Here is a 12,864-nt window from a genome sequence, read left to right as displayed (position 1 = left end):
CCCCCCCCCCCCACCGCCCCCTTCCCACCATCCCGCATAAAAAGTGAGTTCACCTCATAGCTACACTATTAAAAAGCGAATTAAAAGTTGTTGTTCTTCATTTGGCTTATCAGGTGAGCAAAATAAACAAGCAACTCAACAAGTGGGATTCAAACACTTAACACCCACCCACTGGTCACTTGATTAAGTACGCACAAGGGCCTCCTTATGCACCAAGACCTGTGTCATTTGTTAAAGAGCGAATGCTCTGTGTGTGTGTGTGTGTGTGTGTGTGTGTGTGTGTGTGTGTGTGTGTGTGTGTGTGTGTGTGTGTGTGTGTGTGCAAACAACCATTTAGACTCACAATCACACCAGGGGACAGTTTGGAGTGTTCAGCTGGATTTGAACCCACGACCTCTGCACTGTGAGGTAGATGTGCTCACTACTGTGGCACATCTATTTATCCATCTATCTATCTCCATCCATCCATCCATCCATTTTCAAATGTGCTTCTCCTCACGAGAATCACGGGGTGTGCTGGAGCCTATCCCAGTCGTCTTCGGGCAGTAGGCAGGGTACCCCCTGAACTGAAAAACACAGTGATGAACAAACGTTTTATAATGACAACGATGATGATCACTTTGTGTCACTGTTTCCAAGTTCTCATTCTCAAACACATCATTCAGAGAGACTGAGCAAGAGAGTGTGTGCAATATATATATGAGAGAGAGAGAGTGAGAGAGAGAGAGAGAGAGAGAGAGAGAGAGAGAATTGTATTGTTTTCCTTTCACATCTAAGATCTCAGGGGGCGAGCCTCAACAGCAAACCGCCAGGCTTTCCGTTCTGTCCCCCTCTGTTGGTCATTGTTTTTGTTTATGTTCCTGTGGGCGAGTTGTAACTGGGAAAGTAAATTCCTTGTGCGTTTTCCATTCTTGTGATTGTGATTCTGATGGTGCAGATAATAATGTGTCTGGTGAGCATCCACAAAAATGTGTGTGTAAAGAATATCAACACATGATCCATCTCAAAGTGTGTGCATAGTCTAAATTTAAAAAAGACATAGGTTTATATATTACATTTTTAGACTTCGATGAGTGAACATTTTTGACTGCAAATCAAAGTGATTCAGTGAGCACATCATCAATCTTATTTTGGGAGTATAAAAATGACGTGAGGCATCCAACAGTGTTCTGTTGGTGCCACATGAGAGTTCTGAACACAATTTGTTATGACACAATTAAATGTGTGTGTGTGTGTGTGTGTGTGTGTGTGTGTGTGTGTGTGTGTGTGTGTGTGTGCGCCAAGTAAACAAACATTCTTTTATCATAATGCAACAGACGAAAATCCCACCTGTGTTTTTTTTGTTGTGATTGACAAGGCAAGATCTTTTTTTTTTTTATTATTGTTTTTTTTTTTGCGCTGCAGCTAGTGGTTACTCGGTGCTCCTGGCATTGGAAGTTTCTGCTCCTCTGCATCATGTACATTTCAGCTCTTGAACTATGGAAACAAGCAAAACGCAACAAGAGGCATGCAAAGCGTGCAAAGCCACAATGTCAGGATTAATACATATGCCATCACTGCCATCTACAGATCAGATGGGAAAGTTCAGATTAGTCTCTCTCTCTCTCTCTCTCTCTCTCTCTCTCTCTCTCTCTCTCTCTCTCTCTCTCGTGAAACTTGAACCAAATGAGTCTAATTGAAGCACCCATTAAAATAATAACACTTTTAAATATTTTTGGGGGTATTTTCAGTCACTTTAGCAAACAGCCTCACACTTCAGGGTGAAAGAATGACATTCAGGATAGGTTTGAATTTATCGTTTTTTTTAATCTGACCCAAAGTCAATCTGAAAGGGTTCAATTCAGGATAATCCATCCATCCAGCTGTCAGAACCAGGATAAAATGAGCACCGATACGCATCATTATTTTTCATGGTTTCCTCCACTCCCAGCTACAGGTGGCTAAACATCCTCATGGTCAGACAAGGACAGTAAAAGACTTTGCCATTGTGGTGGAACATGAACATAGAACAGGCACCAAATCTATCTATCTATCTATCTATCTATCTATCTATCTATCTATCTATCTATCTATCTAGTTATCTAGCTAGCTAGCTCGCTTGCTAGCTAGCGAGCTAGCTAGCTAGCGATCTATCTATCTGGCTAGCTATCTAGCTCGCTAGAGATAGTTAGCTAGTGGATTCTTTTGTTCTGCTAATTGGACTCATGTACTTGCGCTAATTTAGACGTCCCTGAGGGCTTATCAGTGGAGCAGAGCTAACAAAAAGCTTCCCGAGCTTGTTTGTCGCCTTGGTGCCTGTGGTGGAGCATCAACAGTGTCATTCTTAATTGGCGCTGCTTGTTAGATGACACACTTCATTCCTTTTATCATCCCCCTCCCCCCTCAAATATTAATTCCACTCATCATATTATGAGCAAGATGTCTATGTAGCTCCGGGTATTCGTTTGTGTGCAACGCTTTTCAAACACGGAGGTCGAAGGTCAAAGTTCACTTGTCGCAACGTAAAATGTCCGTTGATGATGGAAATGATGAAATTAATTAGAGATTTGCACATTTGTCAATATGTGGTCCACATCGAGAAGAAACAACAACAGTAATAATAATAATAATAATAATAATAATATTGATAACATGACGGAATCTAGGTTATGATCAGGTGTTGCTTTCCTTGCGGGGTAAAATAAAATCTCAACACTATCAAGGTATTCTGAGGTGAAATGTTTTGCCCGGCGTTGCGGTGCACACAAGTAAAAACAATAGCCCAGACCAAAACAATTTCATATCGTCATCGTCTTTGAGCGGAATGCTTTTTTGGGGGCGAGGGAGGCTATTGGCAAATCATGGACGGCTCGTCCTTCCCTTTCCTCCTGAAGCTGATAACCTACAGAGGGAGTTGCGATAAGAAATGAAGTCTGTGGCGCGAACGTCAAGGTCGCTCTGACTTTTCTTTCATGTCGTCAAAGGGAATGTGGCTTCTTGGGAGGAAGCACTTTCACTTTGACTTTTACCGTCAAGCGCTCTTCTTGCTTTTAAAGACGGCTTGAGGTTTATTTGTTTTTTTTCCCCCCCATTTACTTTGTCAACGAAATTCTCAGAGAATCAATACTGTATTGGTTAATCATTCGGTGTTGTGGCTCTGTGCTTCATATTACAAGGATTTTATTTTACTGTAGTATCATCAAAGTCATTTGTGACTTCATTTGTCGTCGATCTCGGCCTTTGGTGCCACTTGATTCCTTAGAGGTCCAGCAAGTCACCTTTTCCTGTGTTAGCTCTTTGCTTATTTTATCAGCTTGATAGCAAGACATGCATCAAACTGTCTCGTGTTTCCTCTCACATGTAATAATCGGCCCCTGAGTGCCATGCCTGTGCTGACCTGGAAACCAGAGCGTTGTCATTTCCGATAGGCAGAGTTTGGGATGAACATTTGCGAAGTGTCATGAGGAACAAAACAAGACTGGCTAGAATACCTTCATCCTACCCTGAAACAGTAAATAGGCACATTTTATTGAGGGGATGGAGGTGTACGACCCAAGAGGGATTTTATTTTAGCGAGCTTGTCTTTGCTGGTAGATGCTGCTTCCATATTTCAGAATCAACTCTAGAGAACGATCCGTGTGAGTAGTTGTTTGCTGTGCAATTTGATGGGTGGCGAAGATTCTGAACCCTAGCTGAGCAGACCCTGGAAATAGGACCAGGTTGGATTCGCTTTTCAAAAAAGTGTCAATTGCAATTACACGGTTCAACATTCACGGCTTCGATGTTTCACGGATTTTTTTGTTTTTGTTTTATTTTACAGTGCATTGTGTTCGACATCCTGATTGGCTAAGGGACCGTAGACCAACGTCAGCAGTCTCCCCGCCTCATCTCTGTACAGCTTGCCAAATTCACGTTTGCGACAAAAACAGGTTTTAATCTTTGGTTTCATTTCCGAGGACATTTTTGTATTGGATAATAATTGTAAAAAAATAAAGCTGACTGTAACTGTCGCGATTCTCAATTCATGGTAATATTAAAACAAAAAAACGTACCTTTCGACACAACGGTCAAATTACAATATCTGTTATTTGGGAGCGACTCCACATTTATTTCGGTTATTGTGCCCCCTGCTGTTGTATTTGCGGGTTGCATTGAGTGGCAGGAAGTGGTTCGTGTTGATGAAGCGTTAGGTCAGTTTGGGGAAAGAGACGAAAGCGTCAGGTGCATACGGCAAGAGCTTCTATTTCTTCGAATTATTCCTAAATTCCCGTTTAGAAGGCAAAACCATTATGTGGCCATGACTAATTGTGTAATTATATATTTTTGTCCTAGTTTTTCACCCAAAAATGGTGTTCATCCGCGATGGATGTGTGGAAAATAAAGGCTGTTGAAAATTGGTCGACTCATTAAGGCTTTCTAGGTAGAAAAAAACCTTCAGGAGCCGTTACACGCACTACTTCACGGATGTCGCCTTTTCTTCTTTTGGTAATGTAACCTCGGCGATAAGCAAGGCTTTGCTGTACATCCATTTCAAGCGAGGTAGCTCCTATGCAGTCGAAAAGAGGGGAAATGCCAAATCGCTCTGTGGCCTGGTGGTGCTTCTAGTTTCTCAGAGGACTTCAATAGACACATCTGGGGAAATTGCTTGAGGACACAACTCGTGTTTCTCAATGCGCGCTGCATTTCTTTTGAGTGTATCCTGCATCCTGTAAGGCATCCTTCTGCCTTTTTCCTCTTTTCCTTCCTCTCAGCTCTCTCGTCTGCTGCCTGTGTCGTAACGAGGGCATGGCAGGTGTACTCGCGTGAAGGCTGTTTGAGTCGCTAACCACGTCGCCGTGCGTCAGACAGAAAACGAGCTGGATAAATAGAAGTGGAGCGAGAGGCTCCAGTCAGCGAGCAAACAAGGCGCCGCAAGCCGACTCGTGACTGGTGTCTCGTCTTGTTGTCTTAACTGACGTCCGCCGTCGCGTAGCACGTTTGCCGAAGGCGGCGGTTTCAGGGCAGCATGCATTAAGCTCGCAAAAGCACAGGTGAGGCTGACAAAGTGTGCCGGATGCTGTCCCAACAAGAAATGCTTTTTTTTTTCCCCCTAATCATTCTTTATCAAGTGTCATGTCACAACAGATCCAATTTCACTTTTTTTGTATGGCAGTGTGCCATGAGATTTTTTTTTTCCCATTACGGCACTGCTGTACTTATTGTAATACTTCGTACTTGTCTTTGTGATATTATTGCTTTATATCAGTCACTACCAGACTGAAAGGTTGCATCCTCCACGCAGACCAGGAGAAACTCTTCCATGCTTTTATCTCCAGTAGACTTTATTCTTTGGAACGATCTTCTGACTGGAGTCCCTTATAAGAGCATCAAACAGCTGCAGCTCCTTCACAACCCTGCAGCTGAAGGTGAATTTGCGAGTTGCTCGCCAAGGAGCTAAGTGATGTCCCGTTCTTCAAGTATTCACGATGAGAAATGAGAAATCATTGGAATGGTGCGTCGACATGCAATAAGGAGGTCGAGGTAAAGTGAAAACAACAAGGGTTGGTCGACGATCGCACCTTTTCAGATCGTTAGCAAAGTGATTAGGTGGCGTCCATTGTGCCACATTGGCACTGATGGGGACGTCCCTCTCCAGTCTGGATGCCTGGATCAGCATCCGAACGAAGAAACGACTGAAGAATTGTGGAGGAGTGACGATCGATGGTGACTAATCCGCACGCTCGGCACGTGGCTCCGTCCGCCCGCTTCACTACCAGCGCTGCAGTGCGCCGCGCGAGTGTTTATTCTCTTTGACATAGTTCAGGCGTAAGCCAACAGCGACGGCCGCCCGGCTGACCCGCCCCACCGGCGCTCAGAGCCAGACAAGTGTGAGACGAGAGCCGCCCTGCTGCGTGCCGAGGCCCTCAGCCTCCGAAGCGCTCCTTCGAGGCTCTAACGCCTCTTGAGTGGCTGTCACCGGACGGCAAGTCGAGGCTTTTAATCCCGGCGGTACACTGATGGCCGAGATAGAAGTCATTAGGAGAGCAAATTTCTGGAAATACGTGTCAAATCGTCACTCGCGCTGGGCAATTAAAGAGCGGCTTCGCGCCGCCACTTTGCGAGCCTCTTGAAGAGTATTATAAAAGAAGAGGTCACGCACTCGAAGGCTTAAAGGGGAACTATATTAAGACGACAAGTGACTTCCAGGCAGCCTGACGTCAGCCCCTTTTATGCCGCCTGTCAAAGCAGCCCGCAGAAAAGTATTTGCACACCGACCGATGGAAGCTTTGTGCCACAGCTGCCCCACACTTCATAGCCTTCATTCTTGTTTGATTGTTTCTGTCATGGTCCAATTTGTAAAAGCTCTTTGGCCCGAGATTATCTTTTTATTGACAGCACGTAATTAGCGGTGCTCACCATGAATTTGACACACACATACACACACAAATATACACACACACACACATAAGCACACACACAACAAATTAAATTGCCGAGCATGGTCTAGTTTAAAAAAAAATCCATTTATGATTGAAATTCCAGTTATTTCTGTGTGTTCTTGAACGGGAAAAACACGTACGGGTTCCTCGCGTCTGTTCAAAAACGGTAAATCGTAGCGCGCTCACTTCAACCAAAAGCGTCTGAATTAAATCACTCTTCTTCTCGACGGTCTGTTGATGACAGATGGGAGAATAAATCTGATGAAGCGTCGTCAAACAAACGCAAATTCGAGTTATTTAATTGCATTAAAAAAAAAAAGTCTGCATTAAAGCACCGCATGGTACTGGATGGTTTCTTTATGAAAGGTTGGCGAATCAAAGTGTTGCAATGTCGCATTGAACATGTGATTAAGAACGGGTGGGTGTGAATTTAAAAGTAGCCCCCCCCCCAAAAAAAAGAATGAAAATAAAAAAACTTGAAAGCACGGTATGTCATCGTCAAAATGGTCACATGCCAAGTTGGGCTCACTGAAATTGAAATAGTCCGCATTAAAGTACAAGCGGTCGACTCATTGTATCAATCACTGAACGTGCAAGTCATAGCGGATCGGAGGGAGGTGGCCCGGGCTTCCGATGGGTGTCAGTGGCGTAGCGGAGGTGAGACAGCGGTTGCGTGAAGGGCGACGTCGGCAAGCCGGGAACTCAAGTGCGACGCATGAAGGAGACGTACTTCCTCCGCGCTCTTCTCGACGAAAGCGGTTGTCGCTGGTCAGCAAGCCAATGTGCCGCACGAAAGGGGCGACAGAGTCGGGGCCGGAGTTGAAACAGCCGTGCCAGCAAGCTCAGCGTTATTCTATATGAGGAATTAAATATTAAAGCAGCCGCGCCCCGGCGATGAGCAAAACACACCTAGGGCTTGTATATTTTGCAGGCGCGCAGCAGTTGTGCTCGTGAACAATGAAAAGTAGGTCCACCCAGATGCGCATTTTATTGTTGCAGGGAAGTTAATGTCTGCGGCGACTTCCTTTATGGCCCTTCCAACCAAACGCGGTTCGCTCCGGTCCGCAAAGCAGCAGTCACGCCCACAGTTGCAACAGTTTGCAAGTTTTCCAAGGAGCCAATTCTTGGGAATGCAGGAGGAGTTGCACCAATTCATGGGAACCAAATGCAAATTGCTTCCATGGCTATGACACTTTTCAAAGGGAATATGTTGTTTTGATAACACGGTTGAAGTCCTACTCACAAATACACTCAAGTTAAAAGAAAAAATGCTTTCAAAGAAAAGTTTTCTAACGATGACATTTGTCTTCTAATAATTGCATCAGCTTTTGGAAGACTTACACATAACCCCAAAAACTCACTCATGTTTGTTAGCATACGCCCTCAGTTGCTAGATCTTTTGGGGGGGGGGGTTGCTCCTGATTGCTCCTGATAGCAGTATCAGTGATTGACACAAAATTGAAATTGGAATGACGACAAGATGCACGGAAACGTCTGAAAGCTCCATGGCCAAAATTCAACAGGAAGTCAGCCATTTTGGTTTGAAGCCTTCGGGGTATTCCAGGGCTGTTCCTTTTGAGGAATGAGCCCTGATAGGAAACACGACTGAATCTTGGTCGCTCGCCAATGTCATCCAATGCGGGCAGAGCACAGCATAAAAATTGGAGGATCAAGACGAGGACTCGTCATGAAAAAAAGGGCTTGCGAGGGACTTCCCCTTCCACTTCTTGTTGTTAAGTGTGTGGACCTTTTCAGCCAGTCTACCTCAAGTCATGGGAAGGGTGGCGGAGTCGCACTGTCAGATAAACATTTTCAAGTCCCCAGAACAGAACAAGTAATTAAAAAAAAAAAAACCCAACTGAAAACTCATGAAAACTTTTACCATCTCGACTAACAGTGTCCCGCTGTGAGTTTAAAGACGGCCCCGGGCATGTTAATGTTTGCCTTGCCTCATCTGTTGATTCGAACACTATTTAGAGCAGTGCTCTTTTGTCACTTAACTTCATTATAAGCGGTGAACGTGCTCGTTTTTTTTTTTTTTTAATGCCGCTGCTCTGTCCAATTGCTTTCGATATTCACAGCTTCTATATACATATCACACGCATGTCAGAGTGAATGTGGAACCAGAGGGCCGGGGCATATCATTTATGCCTTGGCTTCCACAAGATAATGACATGCAAAGTCCTCCTCTGTCAAACGCAGCGCGTGCTGTTAGTATTCCCCGGGATCTTGCAAAGACAAAAGAAACAAAACCAAAAACAAGGAAAAAAAATGATGTCGCAGCTGACCCGAGTCATGCGTCGTTGAAGGCGACGTCTGCAGGGATGCGTGCAACTCCCATCCCATTAGGGGCTTAATCACGTGGAATCAAAGTGTTTAATTAGCAAGAATCAAAGACGCTTAATGTGTGATGGTCAACCATCTGCGAGCAACCGGCGGCAGCTTAGTCGCTCGGATGTTTCCCGCCGCCGCCGCCGCTCGCCTTCCCCTGACAGCCCCCCCATCCCCACTCATGATGTCGAAGGAGGTTCGAGAAAGCGACCTGTCAAGCTGCACGCGCTGCTCTGTTTGCTGCCTGAGCCACATGATGGCGCTGTAGCAGCACACCTCTCCGGGGAAGCCGTCAGTCATTCAATAAGCTCCCAATGATGAATATTTACGTCACTCGCAGGGCATCTGATTTCTTCGCGCATAATGACCCACAGTGGAATGCAGAGCGCATGCAGCGAATGACAAGTTTGTATCCGTCTTCAAGATGTTTGGAGGGCAGCAAAATACGACACTCAGTCACATTTTCCGTTCGCCGAAGAAGAGCGAGCCCGCCTGCGACAGGCGCTTTCGGACGCTCACCGATTTATATTGCATGACACCTCCATTTACATGCTGCCGTATTTACACGGCGGCCGCAGATAATTGCGTCCTCTCCAGGTCACTGTGTCAGTTCTATTTGTGCCCCGTGTACTGCGGTGACGGATGGCGGCCCGATCGCCTCATTTGTATAATGTATACTTTACTGCCACGCTTATTCATGAGTGGGTTTTCGGCACGAGAAGCTGAAATGTTGTAAAAGTCACTTCATGGCAAGGCGGAGCAACAAATCGAGAGGAGCAAGCTGTTTGCGAGGCGGCGCGTCCTGCGTTAATCGAAGCACACAGTAGTCAGGCGGCCATTAGGGTGCTAACGTTTTACATTTTATGGTTGGAGATCGCTAATAAAGGGGCAGTAATTGCAATAAAAGTACAAAGAAGGAACATTGTGGTTGCGCTTTGCATGTTCGCCAAGAAAACATCCATTAAAGAGCCACATTTGGCTCGTAATTCCTTCATGCAAAATGTACAATTATAACAGCACACTTACTTTTAGAAGATACGTTTGAAATTAACCATGACCCCCCCGCCCCAAAACATAATCAATGCATCCATTATCACAGCTCCAGTGTGACCGCGATACAAAAGGCCTAAAACTGAGGGTAAGCTCGTCATGGACAATGTTCAAAAAGTACGCCGACGGAGAGCCTGTGTAAGATGTCAGGCACAACGTTCTCATCATTCTGAAAGTGAATCTGCGCTACACGCTGGTCTGCAGAGGGCGCTTATCAGGGAGCGACAGGACAAAGGGGAAAAGCAGGCCCTTGGCCGCGGAGGCCACGCTCAAATTGTCATCGCTGAAAGCCGGAGAGATCTCGTCGGCCTCAAATCTCAAGGTGAAGTGACGGCCGACGCAGTAGATGTTGTCGTCCATGGCCACGCACTGGAAAGCGGGGCAGCGCGGGAGCCGTTTGGCGCCGCACTCGTACCACAGTCGGGCTACGGTGTGGTAGCGGTACACGCTGAGCCCCAGCAGAGGGTTGACTTCAAAGCGATACAGGAAGGGTCCCACGGCCACCATGTCCGCCGTCCTGTCTTTGCCGCCCGCCATCAGACTGCCCCTCCAGGTGTCGCTCTTGGGGCTGTAGCGCAGCAGCATGTAGCGAAGACTACCGCCGGACACGAACAGCTCCCCGTTGCAAACGGTCACGTGATGGGCCACGGCGAAGGTATCGTTCGGCAGAGAGGCCACAAAAGTCCACGCGTCCGATCGCGGGTCGTAGCGCTCCACCGAGGAGAGGCACTCCCCGCCGACGGCGTAGATGTAGCCGTCCAGGGCGGCCAGTTTGCAACGGGGCCTGGCTTCATTCATGGGACTGATCTCCTTCCAAATGGCCGTGAGAGGATTGTAGCAAAACACGCGCTTGGAAGGCGTCAGTTCATCCTCGGTGCCTTGGCAGCCCACGGCGACGAAAAGGTAGTTATCCATCGTGCACATGGCACAGGCTTTGCTGATGACTTCCTGCGGAATGGAGCAAAGTTTATGCCAGCTGTCTCGACAGTCGTCGTAGTAGTACAGAGCGCTCAGCTTCCTTTTCAGCGCCCTGCTGTTCCTCGAACAGTCCTGGGGGTCCATATCTGCCATCATGACAAATCTTCTCCCTCTTACTCTCTGCCTCCTGATGAGTTGCAGCTCGGCGTCGGTAAGCCGCCCGTAAAGGTCGGCGTCCCGGAGTACCTGGAGGTAGTTGTTGGACATAACTTCAATGGCCGCTTGCACCACTGACCCCCGGTCATGTTTTTTGGCCAAAAAGAGAGCCTCCAAACAATTCCCCAGATCCAGTTGATTTTCGAGGCTTCCCAAATCCGAGCGGTGGACCAAGAGACTCCCCGCTACAGCCTCTTGATGAGACCCTCTGCTCACATTGTGGCCTTCATTGTTTGTGGAAGGACTGGTCAACGGGGGACCGGCGTTTGTTGAGCTATCAGAGGGAGGAACTGGACTCGGCAGCCCCGACTGCTCTGCGGCGGCGAGATAGCTCGGTTTGCGTTGGGGTCCGGACGTCACGGAGGGCCTCAGAACGGATGTCCCAAGGAGGGACGGTTCCTCGGCGACGTCAGGGTCCACAGAAAGAGGAGAACCTGTGCCGGTGATGCAATCGCTTCCAATCTCTGCTCGTTGCAATTCAGACTTGCTTTCATTCTGACCCAAGTTTATGTTTGGGTCTGTAGTACAGTGAGAAGAGGTTTCCACGTAGTATTCATAGATCTTTCCATGCACTACCTGGTCTCTAGGACTGTCCAGCACCAGCTTAGCATCGTCCACCTTGATCTCCGCCTTGGAGAGAAAGCTGGAGTAGACGCCGTGTCGTTCCAAGTCCTGCCTGAGCTCCCTTCCCACGCCCAAACCGCCGTCCAACTTTTTTAAAAAGCAGGGAGAGCGTCTGCCTTTTGTACTCGCTGGTCCACACGTTGCCGCTTCGGGAAGATTCGGAGCGCCATCACTGGACACCGATAACTTTGTTCCAATCTCTGCTCGTTGCAATTCAGACTTGCTTTCATTCTGACCCAAGTTTATGTTTGGGTCTGTAGTACAGTGAGAAGAGGTTTCCACGTAGTATTCATAGATCTTTCCATGCACTACCTGGTCTCTAGGACTGTCCAGCACCAGCTTAGCATCGTCCACCTTGATCTCCGCCTTGGAGAGAAAGCTGGAGTAGACGCCGTGTCGTTCCAAGTCCTGCCTGAGCTCCCTTCCCACGCCCAAACCGCCGTCCAACTTTTTTAAAAAGCAGGGAGAGCGTCTGCCTTTTGTACTCGCTGGTCCACACGTTGCCGCTTCGGGAAGATTCGGAGCGCCATCACTGGACACCGATAACTTTGCTTCCTTTTCCAAATGTTGTTCACCGTGTGAGAGGCAACATGCCTCCTGGGCTGGATTAGCTTCTGTCGGTCTTCCTTTGGCGTTGTCAGACGACGGAGCATCGGCGAGGGTCGGTCCGAGTAGATTATCGCCGGTGTCACTCGCCGACAGGCTTGTCTTGCATCTCTGGCAAGTCTGTTGTTTTTTGCTACGCTGGACGGGACTTTCCTCCATGCTCCTGGAGTTGTAGAACCTGTAGGCTAGTGACACAAGAAGCACCGCCGCCACAGAAAGACTTATTTTGAGCACCAGCTGCATGTCGGATTGGACCCCGAGGAGGTTTGCGACAGGCATGGCGGCAGCAGGAGTAGATGGTGGAAATGACCGCTCCACTGATCCTTTTGTCAACGTCGCTCAGCTGACAATCGCATATTGGCTGGTTTCCATTGCAAAAGAGCTCCGATGATGCGATGACTGCCGCTCTTTGCCTCCGGGTGTAAAAGGAAACCTGCGGAGGCACATTTGCATCTCTTTGTAGGCGGAGCTCGGCTCACTCGACACCTGCGGTGAGTCAGTTGCTGATTCAACACAACGAAGCGCACCCTCCGTAAAGATCAATATTTGGTTGACATGTTCTCACTTTTTTTTTTCCTCCATAAAAAAAAAAAATCATCCAAGACAACAAGACCTTGCTACCATTTCTGTTGGTGCAGGTTTTACTTAAGCATAAGCGGTTGATGTTTTATAACTACTCGAGTCATTCTGCCTGCACAGCTTGAGCTGCTGGTGGAAAGTA

The 12,864-nt window shown here is 47.4% G+C and overlaps 1 protein-coding gene across 1 annotated transcript; it reads right to left on the bottom strand.

Moving 5' to 3' along the window:
- Positions 1–9,319: 9,319 nt before the first annotated feature.
- klhdc7a (kelch domain containing 7A) lies at positions 9,320–12,604 on the bottom strand. The gene is made up of 2 exons (XM_019879303.1): positions 12,128–12,604; positions 9,320–11,683 (listed from the first exon to the last, which is right to left on the bottom strand). Exons 1-2 carry the CDS (start codon positions 12,420–12,422, stop codon positions 9,966–9,968), a joined length of 2,013 nt encoding a protein of 670 aa, XP_019734862.1. The 5' UTR covers positions 12,423–12,604; the 3' UTR covers positions 9,320–9,965.
- Positions 12,605–12,864: the final 260 nt, after the last annotated feature.

This window comes from Hippocampus comes, unplaced genomic scaffold (assembly GCF_001891065.2).
Source record: "Hippocampus comes isolate QL1 unplaced genomic scaffold, H_comes_QL1_v1.1 scaffold44, whole genome shotgun sequence".
Classification (NCBI taxonomy): domain Eukaryota; kingdom Metazoa; phylum Chordata; class Actinopteri; order Syngnathiformes; family Syngnathidae; genus Hippocampus; species Hippocampus comes.
Note: the sequence above shows the minus strand (reverse complement) of the source record. Positions and strands in the feature narration are given on the sequence as shown.